The 15,109-nt window shown below is 39.2% G+C and overlaps 1 protein-coding gene across 2 annotated transcripts; it reads right to left on the bottom strand.

The window, feature by feature from the left end:
* Positions 1 to 1,035: 1,035 nt before the first annotated feature.
* Positions 1,036 to 13,929, bottom strand: LOC307000149 (sodium/potassium-transporting ATPase subunit alpha-1-like). Of its 2 annotated transcripts, XM_079615471.1 has the most exons (22): positions 13,654 to 13,929; positions 9,659 to 9,778; positions 9,506 to 9,565; positions 9,188 to 9,391; positions 8,973 to 9,086; positions 8,756 to 8,890; positions 8,547 to 8,664; positions 8,195 to 8,463; positions 7,739 to 8,047; positions 7,236 to 7,370; positions 6,949 to 7,147; positions 6,690 to 6,865; positions 6,460 to 6,596; positions 6,225 to 6,375; positions 5,789 to 5,957; positions 5,549 to 5,703; positions 5,335 to 5,458; positions 5,061 to 5,206; positions 4,848 to 4,978; positions 4,672 to 4,773; positions 4,253 to 4,344; positions 1,036 to 3,886 (listed from the first exon to the last, which is right to left on the bottom strand). In XM_079615471.1, the coding sequence occupies exons 1-22, from the start codon at positions 13,663 to 13,665 to the stop codon at positions 3,858 to 3,860; spliced, it is 3,087 nt and encodes a 1,028-aa protein (XP_079471597.1). In that variant the 5' UTR covers positions 13,666 to 13,929; the 3' UTR covers positions 1,036 to 3,857. The 2 variants fall into 2 exon arrangements, with proteins under 2 accessions (XP_079471597.1, XP_079471596.1); XM_079615470.1 differs by lacking the exon at positions 1,036 to 3,886 and having other exon boundaries at positions 4,189 to 4,344; positions 13,654 to 13,905.
* Between the last annotated feature and the right edge of the window lie 1,180 nt (positions 13,930 to 15,109).

The following is a 15,109-nucleotide window of genomic DNA, read 5'->3' as shown; positions in this document are numbered from 1 at the left end:
AGTCCAGGCTCAAACTGGCATAGAGAAGTTTGATGAAGCACTGCAGCTGGATGCTTTGGATTGAGTTGTGTCTTTGCTTTACTTTATCAAAGAGAAACGGTTTCATGGATCTTGTTTGCGACCGACAATCATTTCCTTGAGGATGCATTAATGAATGCTTGATGAATAGAAAGTGAACTTGAAAACAACACTGCGCTGTAAATCATCATTTGGATCCATGGTGTGTTTTTTATAGTCATGGCAGCGTGTTCATCGTTTTTTCCATATGCACTTGTTGGTGGAAAAATCCCAGACACACATTGAAGGAAACCAGCACAGCACAGAGACTCTTTTCACTTGGGCCATTTTAGAGACTTTTTCCATGTTTAGATGGGAAGATATTTATGAAATACTTAAAGGATTAGTTCACTTTAAAAAAAAACTTTTGCTGATGATTTACTCACCCCGATGTCATCCAAGATGTCCATGTCTTTCTTTCTTCAGTCGAAAAGAAATGAAGGTTTTTGATGAACACATTTCTCCATATAATGGACGTCAATGGGCCCCAAACGGTTCAAGGTCCAGATGACAGTGTCAGCGCCGCTTCAACGGGCTTTAAACGACACCAGACGATGAATACGGGTCTTATCTAGCGAAACGATCGCTCATTTCAAAGATAAATAAAAAAGTTTCAGTTTTATAAGCACAAATGCTCGCCTTGCTCTGTTCTGTGATGCGCGTTCGTGACGTCACGTAATACGCAGTTACGTTGAATTCTCTTTTTGCATTCTCACATATTCATCCAGATAAATCTGTTTTGTGGTGTTGTTTACTGACTCTATTATTAAAGATGTGCACGAGTTTGTTGTTCTGAATGTGCCGTAAAATAAACCCAATCCCAGGCTCTGACACGCTCCATTAAGGCAGAAGTTATAGTGGGGAATGTGCATTAGCAAACTGACTATGCACGAGACTCCAGGGCCCTTGTTTTACACACGCACACACACACGCATGCACACACACGCACACAAATAGCTGATGCAATGCTTCCAATATACATGATAAAAAGTCTGCTTTATTGGTTTGTCATAACAGTCTTCATTCTCATACAATCACATTTGGGTTCTGCATACACAACATGTTTCAATGGGCTAAAATGACCAACAAGCTTCATTTTTAATGGATTGAATTAGATGGTTGTGACATGCATGTCTGTCCACTGTTGAGGGGGCTTCAAACATTAAAGTCTCTGTTGCGCTTGAGTTTATTTACGGGCTCTCCTAAATGGATTTCACTCCCTAACAAACCAAACACATGGGGGAACAACCTCGTTTTTAAATGCAAAGTCATGTGAAAGTCATGCAAAAATCATGCAGCAACACAACATGAATAACACATGGTTTGTACAAACTGAACAAAGTTCTCTCCTCGCCTTTGTTATGCAATTGTCCCACTCCAGAAAAATTTGATTCATTCTGGTTTCTTTGTGTCTGCCCTGACCCCTCACCTTAGAGAATACTTCACCAGTATCTGCCAAAGATTGATTGGGAAAAATGGGAATGATTCATTAACAGAAATCATAATGTTAAATAGGAAAGTAAATCAGGGAAACCATTACCGACATTACATCATGTAGAAATGGCTGGTCCGTTAAGATTGTATTGGACTTTTATTTGATTTGATTAAAATCAGCATAAATTCCCCCAGTATGTGAATGCAAATACTTACAGCTGTATTTTTGTAATAATTAAAGAGTATCTATACTGAGAACTGAGGAAATTGTTATTTTTTCATGAAAACAATGCACAATTTCTGGTCCTAAAGTTGGTCCTATCATTTATTTTGATTTTGGTGCTGAAAGTCTCAGATGATTTCATGCCAAACACCCTTTTGGTGGATGATGAGCAACTTTGACTTGGAGCGAATGGCTTGGCTAATAGTTTAAAAACTGTCCTTGTGCCTCAACTCAGACTTTGTACGTTACGTAATCGGTGGAAAAGTTGAATGAAAAAGGTCAAACAGCTTGATATAACCTTGCGTGTCAGGAAAAAGCACAAACTGAGCTTTTCTCAGCGGGTTGAGCAGACACTTCAAAACACAGATAACACATAGGCTACTATCGGGTTTAATGGCGCGCATCTTTTCGTGAAACGGCAATGGAATGAACTGAGAGTTAATTGCGGGTTATTAAACTATCAACCGGCATCCTATGAACCCAAATAAAACACATGGAAGTTAAATGCAGTTTCGACAGCCTCATTTGAGAGATAGAAAATAGCTGTTACTCAACAGAAAAAGGCAGAAATATATTCAAGCTCATCCAGGCTTGAACTTCACAATCCCTCTCCAGTCTCAAACCCACCCGACCGCATTTTCCCAGCATGGCCCACCCAGCCAAAGTTCCCTGGGAAACGGATATGCACCTCAGGGAGATTGAGCTGTTAACCCGGAGCCATCATCCGAAGATAAAGCTCAGCGAATCAAAAACAGAGAGAGAGGGAGAGAGAACAAGGGAAGGTAAAACACAATGTGGAAAACTCTAGTACTAGCTCCAAATTATTGAAGATAGAAGTGTTTAAGAATACTTATGCGCAGATGCACTGATAATTGAATTTACCGATATTTACTCATCTACATAATTGGCTCTTCAATGTTAAGTCAATAAACAATCCATGCTTCTTTCTCTAAATACATTTTTTTACAAGTGTTTATCAGAGTACAAGACATGCCGGGTAAATAATTGAATGCATTACTTGCATAATTTACTCAACTTTTACGTAACATGCAGAATTAACAATTTGACATAGCTCTCCAAAATGTTTTATTAAATGCATGACTATTAAGATGGCCAAAACATTTTATTGTAGTGCATGATCAGATCTATTTAGATATTGCGTCAAAAGAAAAACTGATTGTACATATATCGGCCATTGTACTTTTTGGTTTTAGTTGTTGGTATCAGTCATTAATAAAGTTAAAAAATAAATAAAAAATTAATAGGTCAATCCCTTTCCCTGCCCTCTCTGGTGATTCTGACTCGAGATACTTTGACTGGAACCTTGTTGGACGTGTTTCCGTGCCAGATCTCATAGAGTGGGTGGAGAGAAGTGGATCTCCAGTCTCCTCCAGGCTTGAGACCCGGATTACACTTTCTAAACCTGTTTACACCACCTCTCATTAAGAAGGATATTGCACTGGAAAGTTTTATATTTCAGTAGCTGAGGCTGTTGAAATGGACAGAAGGTTTGGAGAGGCAAGGCAAGAGTTTCTTTCCCTTCCCAACATTTTTAACACTCGTGCACAAACTAATGAAGTTTCCCTTAGGAGTAATACAAATAATAATAATTTACCATGGTAACCACATCATAATTTTTCACCAAAATTACGGATTAATATTATTATTGTGTTTTCTGAAAACATTTGCCATTGCTTTAACGACATTCCATACATTTTTTTACTTTTACAGCAGTAACAATAAATGCTTCAACAATTATATTTTGGTTGGAACTATGGTTATCATGGTACATTTTTGAAAAAGTTACACAAAGGTAAAGCACCAAGAGTACCAAACAAACAGGGGCATTCTGGGCATGCACTCAAGCTCTGAGCACTTTCCACATAAAAACAAAACTTATAAATGAAAAACAAGGAAATGACACAAATGTGGGACCTGACTGCAAGTTTATTTTTATATAACACTTTTAAAAACATGTATAAAATTGGTCCGGCTTTGGAAACAAGGCACGCAATGTCTTGGTTCACGATCTCAGTGTTTGTATCAAGCATTCCCTATATAAAAACATCCAAATTACGGAGGATAAAATTCCGAGCAGCGAGACAACCATGCAAATAAACTTGTGTGATGCAGACTGGATGCTTTAATAGTAGGTCTCCCTCTCCACCCAACCTATGACAAAGATATAAAATTCAAATTAGTTTAGCAGGACAATTGCATGCATGTAAACTCTAATCTGTATATCCTGTTCTTGTAAATGCATCAATTTCAATTAACTGAAAAACATTAGTGCTTTACCAAAACCTAGTGACCTAGGCAGCATTTCAAGTCAAACACTGACTGACTCAATCACATTTGTTCTTCACAAAGACAATGCATTGCAACATGAAAAAAATCCATCCGAGGTGGCAGATGGAGTCAAAAGAAATCTTGTTTTTCAAAACCTAGTTAGTATTTTTAATCATTTTAAAGATTTACCTCATTATGCAAATAAAAATGTGATGTTATAAGGCATGGTGCGATTAAATATTCTCTTACCTCCTGGGCTGCGTCGAATGATAAGTTTTCGGATTTCATCATAAATAAAGATGAGGAGTGAGTAAGGGAAGGCGCAGAACCACCAGTTTGGTCTGGAGAAGAAAACATACCAAAATTACCAAATCCAGCCTAATAGAATATAGCTGTTTGATATGTATTACTTTAGCAATGCAATTTCTCAATTAACTCAACAAAATTAATCACAAGAGTTAAGTGACCTGCACAAAAAATATTTGTAAGAAAATTAATGCAACAATTTTACAAATAAAACCCTAAAGCCACCATGGCATAAATGGCAAAGGTTTTATATAATGCATGTTATGTGTTGCATGATGTAAGAATAGTTTTATAGTTGTTTTTTTTTCTTTGCATTTAATACAAATATACAACAAATGACCCCCAAATATTGCAAGACTTACTTCAATGGATACATTCTGAGGGCAACATCCATGCCTGGACAGTAGGACAGGAAAGCAGCCAGAGCTGTTTCTTCAAACAGTCCAAAGATGAGAATCTTATTCCTGCAAAGAACAACAGTTACTTAAATCCATTTTGAGCAAATCAAATTAGGACAAATTATTGGCCATCTACTTACTTCATTCCTTGCTGGAAGACTGAGTTTCTTCTGGTCTTGCAGATTATCAAATCAGCCCACTGTACTATTACAATACTGGTGAAGAAGGCTGTGTGGCATGTGAACTCCACAATCTTCCTCTGCTCGTACGTCTAAGATTGCCAGGAACATGAGTTCAGACAAGACTGTGGAAAAACGGAATGATTGTAACATTGGATGATTGAAAACACTCACCCATTGCTGGCCATAACTGTCCTCCAGGTCGTTGATGTATTTGTCGTCCCAAAACACTCGAATGCCCAGCAATGTCGATGGCAGAAAGCCATTTTCAGCCAAGATAACAAAATACGCGAAGAACCCGGCCAGAGCTTGAATCATACCTGTGGAGAAAGCAGAAGCAAGGAGATTCAATCATCCAACTTCTTTATGCAACTGCTTTGCACCAGGGATGCAGAGAAAACGGACTGCACAAGATGATCGTTTATACTAATAAAACGTGAACACTTACCGATCTGACCGTAGGCTATGCTAATGAGTCTCTCATTTACAAGTTTGTCAGTCTTGGGATTTCTGGGTTGACGCTTCATGATGTCACTCTCAGCAGCTTCATAGGCCAATGAGATAGCAGGAACCTTGAAGATAAGAGGACAAAGGCATTTATGCAAGAACGTGATTTGGCTGACCAATCGAAGAAATAATTACCAGTCAAGTGTGATGCTTACCATGTCTGTTCCCAGGTCAATGCAGAGAATGGTGACGGTACCCAAAGGAAGAGGAATGTTGGCAATGATGAAGAAGAGGAAGGGGGTGATCTCAGGGATGTTACTGGTCAGGGTGTAGGCAATGGACTTCTTCAAGTTGTCAAAGATCAGACGGCCTAAAGTGGAAGACACATTTGAGAAATAAGTCTTAAAGTAACCTTTATAATTCCTCAGTCAATTAAGTCCCCAATAACATCATACCTTCTTCTACTCCAGTGACAATTGAGGCAAAGTTGTCGTCCAAGAGAATCATGTCAGCAGCCTGTTTGGAAACATCAGATCCAGCAATACCCATAGCCACACCAATGTCAGCCTTCTTCAGAGCAGGAGAATCATTGACACCATCACCGGTTACGGCTACAATGGCACCCTGTGGACAAACACAAATTAATCTTACACCCATGCCACGACACGCCTAATTCTTGGCCTAACCAACTACGAATGCAACAAGACATTTTGTCAATCCTTTGGTTTCTACTGCTGTTGTGTCATTCTGGGTTGCTGCACCAGTGTGGGCAGAAGTTACTTGATGCTGGAAACTGGACAAGTTGTACTAGCCAGGTCAAGTATTGCCTCTTATCTTATCAAAACAATCTGGTGAAGTTTTGATTGATTTGAGATCGTAATGACGACTAACCTGTCTCTGGCAGCCTTCAACAATAATCAGCTTCTGCTGAGGAGAAGTTCTGGCAAACACAATTTCTGTGTGGTACTTCAAGATGTCATCCAATTGCTCAGGAGACAGATCCTTCAGGTCACCACCATGGATAACACAAGCCTTGGCATCCCTTCAAAGAACATTAAATTAAATGAAAAACTAAACGCAATAAATATCCAGACAAAAACATTCAAATCAAGGAGGAACCCGTTACCTTGGGTTGACCTCATTAATGGGAATGTTCAAGCGAGCAGCAATATCTTCAACGGTCTCGTTGCCCTCAGAGATGATACCCACTCCCTTGGCAATGGCCTTTGCTGTGATTGGATGATCACCAGTAACCATAATAACCTAGAAGTGCGATTTTGAATAAAAAAAAAATCAAGATGTTTCTGGTTGTTTCTTCAAGACGACAAGCAGTTATTCGCAATGACTATGACGTACCTTGATTCCAGCACTCCTGCACTTTCCCACAGCATCTGGTACAGCAGCACGAGGAGGATCAATCATGGACATAAGTCCAATGAAGCACAGGTTCTCAGTGGGGAAGTTCATCTCTTCTGTATCAAACTGGAAATCCTCAGGAAACTGTTCGTCAGGAAGGTTGAAGTGGCAGAATCCTGTGAAGAATCAACATGTTGAAGGAAAGCGTAGAATGGACATGCATAGTTTAGAAACGGCATAAAAAAAAAAGCTAAATTACCAAGTACTCTTTCTCCAAGGCCACCAAGTTCCAAGTATGCATTCTGGAAGGCGTCCCTCATCTCATCATCAAGTGGCTGCTCTTTTCCTTGGATCAAAATAGAGGTGCACCTGTCCAGGATCCTCTCAGGAGCACCTTTCATTACCAGCAGGTGATTGGTTTCAGTTTTATTGCTATTGATGTTCTTATGGATGGATAGCTAAAAATGTCCACAGACAGAAAGCATTAGACATCATACATTTATCCATTTATTATTAAGACTTACCCCAAGCAGGAGATGGTTTTACCTGGTATTTGTTGGTAGAGTTGAATGGGATCTCTGAAATCTTGTTGTATTTTTCTCTCATCTCTTTCACCGATCCACAGCAGAGCTCGATACACTTCAGCAGGGCAGATTCGGAGGCGTCACCAGCCACGTCTCTCTGTGAGAGGAAACAGGAAAGCGTGAGAACAAGGAACAGTCTGTCTGTTGCATGTTAAGAAAGACTGCTTGGATGGATGTTCCAGCAAATGCAACCCATGCAGTATAATTTGAGGTAACAGTCCAACAAATTAGTCCCATTACAAAACAAGTCAGAATTGGCAGAAATTGGGAGGGTGTTAACAGGGAAACACTGTTCCAGTCAAAAGCTCAAGGGAGCTCAAGGGGCTAAAACAATCCCTGGAGGCAAACAGCAGAACTAAGTACAAGCAGACAAACATGGCTAGCAAATAGTAAACAACTCTCCAATGGCGTCAGTAACATGCAAAACTACTTTGTGAATGTCTGTCAAAAGATTTCAACACAGACCTTAAGGATTGCGATACTTTCTTGCTCAGCAAGGAAGACGGCACGGTTGCAGAGACCGGCGACGCGTGCGAGGGCGGCCCAAGTAGCAGAGCTCCTGTCAAAAGAGGTTCCACTCTGGTTCTCTGTGGTGTCTGCTTCATGAATCTGGTTGTCAAACCACATGTGAGCGACGGTCATTCGGTTCTGGGTCAAAGTTCCAGTCTTGTCAGAGCAGATGGTTGAGGTCGAGCCAAGAGTCTCCACGGCTTCCAGATTCTTCACCAGGCAGTTCTTCTTTGCCATTCGTTTGGCAGTCAGAGTTAAGCACACCTGGAAATAACAAGAAGGTTAAAGAGTTAAAGCAGATCAATAAAAAGAGGATAAATATATAAAGTGGTTTATCTATATTTGATATTACAAATAATCCAAGCTGTTATTGTTCTGCAACTACACAACTGCAATTATTCTGGCACTTACCGTTACAGTAGCCAAGAGACCCTCTGGCACATTAGCAACAATGATACCAATAAGGAAGATGACAGCTTCCAGCCAAGAGTATCCAAGGATCAGAGAGAGGATAAAGAAGGACACGCCCAGGAAGACAGCTACACCAGTGATGATATGGATGAAGTGCTCAATCTCAATAGAGATGGGAGTGCGACCAACTTCAAGACCAGAAGCAAGAGTGGCGATACGACCCATGACAGTGCGGTCACCAGTGTTAATGACGACCCCTCTGGCAGTACCTAAAAGCAAAACAAATTCCAATGAAAATGGATACTTTTAACAAAAACAAATATGACGTCCAAAAGGATTCATGTCTTTGTACCTTCAACACAGTTGGTAGAGAAGAACGCAATGTTCCTGGTCTCAAGTGGGTTTTCATTGGAGAAGTCAGGAGTACGACTCTGGGGCTCAGATTCGCCAGTGAGGGAGGAGTTGTCCACCTGGAAACGACAAGATTGTTTGTAATTCCTTGTAGAGATAGAATGTGCCAATGGAGAAGACATTTCACCATGAATTAAAATGGTACTTCACTTTGCATCCATGAGCAGAAATGATGCGCAGATCAGCAGGAATTCTGTCACCACCTTTGACTTCCACAAGATCTCCAATCACAACTTCTTCAGCATTGATATTATTTTTCTCACCATCACGGATAACCAAGGCTTGCTACGGACAAAGTGGAGATTTACTTAGCAACACTAAAGAAAATAAAACGATCCTGATAAATTGAAAGGATTATTGTCAGTACCTGAGGGACAAGATTCTTGAAAGAGTCCATGATCTTGGAGCTCTTGGCCTCTTGATAGTATGAGAAACATCCAGTGATCATCACAACAGCAGAGAGCACAATACCCAGATACAACTGCACAAGATAACAGAGGAGACGTTAGGGGTACTGCTAGAACAACAATGTTATCTTAAAAAGCATACCCTTAAGACACACAAACAGGGTTTTCTCTTTACGTTATCATTGGCAGGTTCGTCCTCGGAGGCCGCCAGGATGCCGTAGGCGAGAAAACAAAGGATGGCTCCAATCCACAGCAGAGTTGAGAATCCTCCAAAGAGCTGCTTGCAGAACTTGACCCATTCTGGGGTTGTTGGAGGTGGAGTCAAAGCATTGGGTCCATCACGTTCCAAGATCTCCTTAGCACGAGCATTTGACAATCCCTGGAGAACGAGATGGGTTAGACAATGAAGGTCCAGACTTAGAGCTTTATGCCATTATTACACTTCAAAAACAGTCAATCTTTAATTTCAAATCCAGTACTGAATCAGATTTACCTTGTTTAAATCAGTGCCATATTTCCTATTGAGTTCATCCAGGGACAGTTTGTGATCATCCTACAACAGTGTAAAAAAAGAACATTTACCATCCAATCAAAGACTACTGTAATAGTTTTCCAACAAGTGTTTTGAATCACTAAACATACTTACCAAGTCCACCTCTTTTTTAAGTTCATCCATGTCTTTATCCTTCTCTTTCTTACCCTTGGGCTTTGACTTTTTGCCCCCCTGCTCAGAGGTGGCCGCCAGCTCATATTGTTCTCGACCTTCCTATGGTGGAGCAGGCAAAAACAAACATTAAATCTCTTGTGCACGGTCTAACAATAGTATTTTTCTTAAAAGGAATGCAACTACTATAATCTGTGAAATCAATTCAGAAATCACAAAGTGTGATGCAAGACTGTACTAACTGCTAACATTTATTGATGGGATTGGTTTTTTGGATAGTCTTGTAAATGCAGAAGAAACTGGTATCATCCAACTTATGCGTGCAAGAGATGCATGTAAAATATTAGCAAGTGGCAACGTAGTGCTGATTGCACAATCCGAATGTGTAGTAATTAACATTTAACTTGAAGGACAATTAACCAAGTGACCTCTACTAGTGTTAAGCAACAGTTCTTATCACAACAGCATTCTGTGAATACAATAGGTGACTCATTGTCTAGGCAAGCACATGAGCCGTTAAATGAATCACTAAAGTATAAAGAATTTGATTGCTAGTTTGCATTTGAACCAAGTTGATTGTCATTTTCAGTCAGCTCAGTAATCAACAGGCTCTTTGTTTGAAAAACGATGTGTCAATTTACTGTATAAATATGCAATTATATGTTTTACAGTATACTGAAAAGAGAAAAGTCCACAGCATGCATGAGCACATAAAGACAGTAAAAGATAGTCTAGTTTCAGATATCTAACCTACAATCTAATCTAATCAAACAATCTAACTTTGTGGCATCATAGACAGTCAATTAACATATAATTGACATATTTGATGACTATGCATCATCTTACAAAGATATTTATCTCAGCATGAAATCTATTTGTTTTTGGTTGGTCCTGATATAAATCTGCAAGTACATCAGACTGGATATTTTTTGTACATGAAAGCAACAGCTGACGCAAGTGGCCAAAAACAAAGAACTAACACCTGTAGTGCTCAACTGAACATGACAGCTTACTTCAGCGCTCTTTCTCGTCTGCTTATGTCTAGTCATCAGGTTCAATATGCATATGAGCTCCTTTCACATCTTGCACATGTGTGTGGAAAATGTCAAAAGGTTGAAAAGAAAGTGAGCCAGAGGGTGAAAGATTAATCAACCATGGCAGAACCAACTCATAAATGGTCACATTTGTGAGAGAATATTCTATTTGGATGCTACCATGTTAATGTTCTTCCAAATATTTCCTACCTTGCACATAAGCCAAAAATGGTTCGCTCATGTATATCAGTCCTATCATACTGGGACTTTGCCCTGTTGCCATTGGAAACAGAGCCACACCTCTAGACCTGTGAATGGGTTAAGTCACGTGTCAGACCCAACACTCTTTGTTTCATAAGTGGCGAATGAACAGAGGAGGGTGAAAAGAAAACATGGTGTACCAACTCCTCCACACCAGTCACAGGTCATGTAGTGCTAAACTGCAGCTTTTCATAAGCTCATTTCAGTTTAGGAGCACGGATAGAAAATTAACAAGAAAGTACAGTGGGGTCCAAGAGTTTGCATTTTAATACTCAACCTGACAAAGATTATATTTTTTAGCATAAAAAAAAAAAAACTAAACTTCAGAATAAATAGAATATTCTCTCACAAATGTGACAATTTATGGTATTATACATTCATGAACAAAACCTGATGGTCATGCATGATTTGAGATGTTACAAAGAGCAGCTTGATTTTCAATGAATGAAGAACATCAAAGGGTCACATGGTCAATGACACTCCTAAAGATACTTATATTTTCAAAATTCTACAAAGTGACAAATTACAGATTTTCAATGTAGTCTGAGACTTTTGGACCCCAATGTAGTTTTAAAATGTCAAGATAAACATCTATGCATTCTGGAAAGTTATTTCTTTCTCTATTCATGGATAAAAAGCAACGTTTTAGAATGGAGGTTAATGCATGTTACTATACTAGTACCAAAAAAGGTAAGGGGGCCATGAGGGTCGGCAGCCTCTGTCAGATAGGATTGTTGATGACAAAAGGTCTCACTAACACAGAGTGACCGATGAATGGAAAGAATGTTAAACCCTTCGGAGACGGAATGACAGTCTTAGCTTATATACACACTCGGGAGAGCGAGTACACAGCTGTGGCCAACACCTGATGCTGGTCCTAAAACACAGTTTACTAACATTTATGTATAAAACAATGCTTTACCCTAACTTCAAAGTACCGTGTACAGTATGGTTTAAATACTATATATATGAATACGGTATCATGGCATACTATGGTACTACCCTTCAATGCAATCTACAGTACTTTAAAAAGTTTAATTAGCACACATGCATATCAATTCACATTCTTATTTCAATATGACCCACGTTGTAAAATTGACTAAATGCTGTTATTTCATTTCGGTCTTTTGTACACAAACACTACAACAACCCTGTGTCTGCAGAGACGAGACACATCTGCCCCATTGCGGTGGGATTTAATGGGGCTGGGGGCGTAGCTCAATGCACCAAACCCAGATGAAACATGCGGATGGCTGTTTGCTCTCCATCACATGAAGCATCCTGGGACCGAATGCATAATTTACATTTACACTGGTGCTCAGAGCCTCACATTAGGGAGTGGTATTCAGCTCTTATGCAATGCCACTGCATACTGGAATCATATTAGGAGCTAATGAACCCTAAAGGAAGCAAATCATAAGACTATGACTGAATGTGAAAAGAAAAATTTAAATTTAAGCATATGAGATATTTTACAGCTTCAGAATGTAATTTACTTTCGATTAATATCCATTCACCTTGATTGCAGGACACACAAAAACGGTGCCTCCATTTATTTTAAGTCGAGCATTTGTTGAACCAACTCAGTCTGAGATAAAGATGACACACACCCGATGAGAACTAGTCAACTAACACGAGACAACTTTATCGTGTCAGCTACACCCTCAAATGTGACATGGTTTACATGGCGTTACTGTGCGAGTCAGAGACAAAACATGAACCACAACATCACGCCATTACATTTGTACTTAAAATAGTTAAACTACGCGTCGCGTTCATTTAGAGGTTTTTAAACTATCTCCTAGTTTTAAAGATAGTAGTCTCGAAATAGCTCGAAACAGTTTATCTTGTGTGGGAGTTGCATGAATAGTCATATTGTATGGTTAAAAGATGCATTGATATTTTCAGTATACGGATAGTTTAAAACGAGCAATACACGTGCTAGTGTTTTATTTTAAATAAAAATGTGGAGTATTTTTTATATTTTTTTATATACAGGCCTCTTTCATCTGGAACGTTTTAAAGGGATATTTAGACTCTTAAGTGGATGTATGTCAAGATTTTGAAACATTGTTTCTACAGGTCCGACACCGAATATATTCAAACTAAGCGCGGCGTTCCATTTCGAGGTTTACGCGGTTAAATTGTTACAATGTATCTCGAGGTTTCGTCAGTCAGAAACACGTTGTCGGCCAAGCTAGAAATGTAAAGGTAAAAAGCTGAAGATTTTTCTCAGAGCTGCTAAACATAAGGGTTACACTTAACTGTTCTCTTATTAGTTCAGCAATAGTAAAGTCACGAGACTGACTTTATCTGCTCGACAAACACGCCGTGCAACATCGCGGCCATGTAGGAGGAAGTTTGTCTGCTACATTCCTGAAATCTTTGTACTAAACCAAGAAAGTCTTAAAGGGGCGCTTGACTCTATTTTAAAGCCACGGACCTAAAACCTGTTGCTCTATCCGAGAATACAGACTTTATATGGTTTAGATGAACCCTCGCGCACATTTCATTCATTTAAACCAACTAATTTAAATATTCGAACTGCGGAAGTCTCGCGCTCTGGGAAGCCATTTGGAACTCTTTACCAAAACATTCGAATTACTTTGAAACAACCTGTTTGAACGCAGAAATTCCAAAACAGCCTTTAAACATTAAACGACAAAACACGTTCACACTTACTCCTCGTCCCATTTTGCTTCTTTTGGTTAAAACCGACCACCTGAGTTTCCAAAAGAAAAATCCAAGTTTTCTTTAAAAACAACAAATTAAAAGTCCCCAATCCCGTTTCTTCTTTTTTTTTCTGGTCTGTTTCTCCTTGGTCACCGCTGGACTTGTCGTTCAACCCGGACACGCATCCAAGCCGCGTTACAGTCTCTGAACACTCAATGCTTATATACAGTGGGGTTTTTGACTATGACGTCTGCCCGGATTGTCATGGTAACGCGGAGGAAAGGGGCGTGGTCTGCAGGGGAGGCTAGATGTGGGCTGGGGGATTGTCAGACTTTCACCTCTGAACTTTGATCACGTTAAAAAAAATGGCCATGAATCTCTTCTCCATATCAGAGTGAAGATACTCTTTTTGTTTTATCTTTATCTTTATGAAATGCCGGTTAAGAAGACCCTTGACATCTCTTGAAAGTTACTACCCTGTTAGAAAATCCAGTTTGAGATTAGTTATAGCTGTGTTTTACAACATGCTTTCTAGCTAGTCGTGTTCAGAAAACCAGTTTAACCACCTAGCTCGTTTACTGCAGGTCTGAGATGGTCTACCAGCATGCACCAGACCATCTAGGATCCAGTTTATCTATGATTTTACATCTCTTTAATCACTATATGGTTGCATGTAAACCTAAAGTATGTTTAAAAGTATTCAACTATTTACTATTAACAGTTAAAAAGTGTTCATCTATTTACTATTAAACTATTAACATGGCCTTCTACTTGTGGATTGTGCTTAGAAAAGCGAACGAATTGATGTTTATGTTGTTTATCAGTCTAAAAATCACGACTTGCTTGGTTTTCATTGTTTTAGAACCTATACTGCAATTTTGTTAGTGCAAATAATGTGAATGTTGTTGCATTTACTCATTTATACGGGTTAATATAGTATTAAGACACCATACACTAATTTGAGCTGAATTTGTCAGGCTGTTTTTGATCTTATTTCATGGTCATTATGTATGTGTTTCAGGATTATCTTCATTAGAGGGATTATGCTCATTAAACGCATGTATAGTGTGTGTTGATGATGGAAGTTGACCGGTTGAAACGGTGCCTGTTGGAGACTGCATCTTCAAAGTACGGGAGCTAAAAATATCTTGAATTTTATTTACAAGCTGTGGGCTCTAGCCTATAAATGTGTTGTCATGGAAACTATCATGTCACCCCCTAATTTTAGACTAGAAGAACGCCCTCTAGTGATAGTAGTGAAGTCTGATTCGCCTGGTCACGTGCGGTGCCTTTTGTTTCTTTTCTGAGATGACAATAAAGCATATTTTAAATTCTTGTTGCTTAGTTAACTTTTGCTTTTTAGATGGATTGGTATTGGGCGTTGATGTGTTGAAACTGAGCATTTGCTTCTCTGAGAGAGGAGTTTTTAAATGTGTCAGATTGAGATACATCACTTGTAAAACCA

Source organism: Phoxinus phoxinus (genome assembly GCF_949152265.1).
Source record: "Phoxinus phoxinus genome assembly, chromosome: 6".
In the NCBI taxonomy this organism is placed as follows: Eukaryota; Metazoa; Chordata; class Actinopteri; order Cypriniformes; family Leuciscidae; genus Phoxinus; species Phoxinus phoxinus.
This window is presented reverse-complemented; position numbering and strand designations above follow the sequence as displayed.

Bases quoted from the DNA above. Each gene is read 5' to 3' on its own strand.
- LOC307000149 (XM_079615470.1), bottom strand. The intron at 6,597-6,689 runs GTACGTCATAGT...TCGCACTTCTAG, and splicing joins GCAGGAGTGCTGGAATCAAG to GTTATTATGGTTACTGGTGA. The intron at 5,459-5,548 runs GTAAGCATCACA...CTTATCTTCAAG, and splicing joins TTGACCTGGGAACAGACATG to GTTCCTGCTATCTCATTGGC.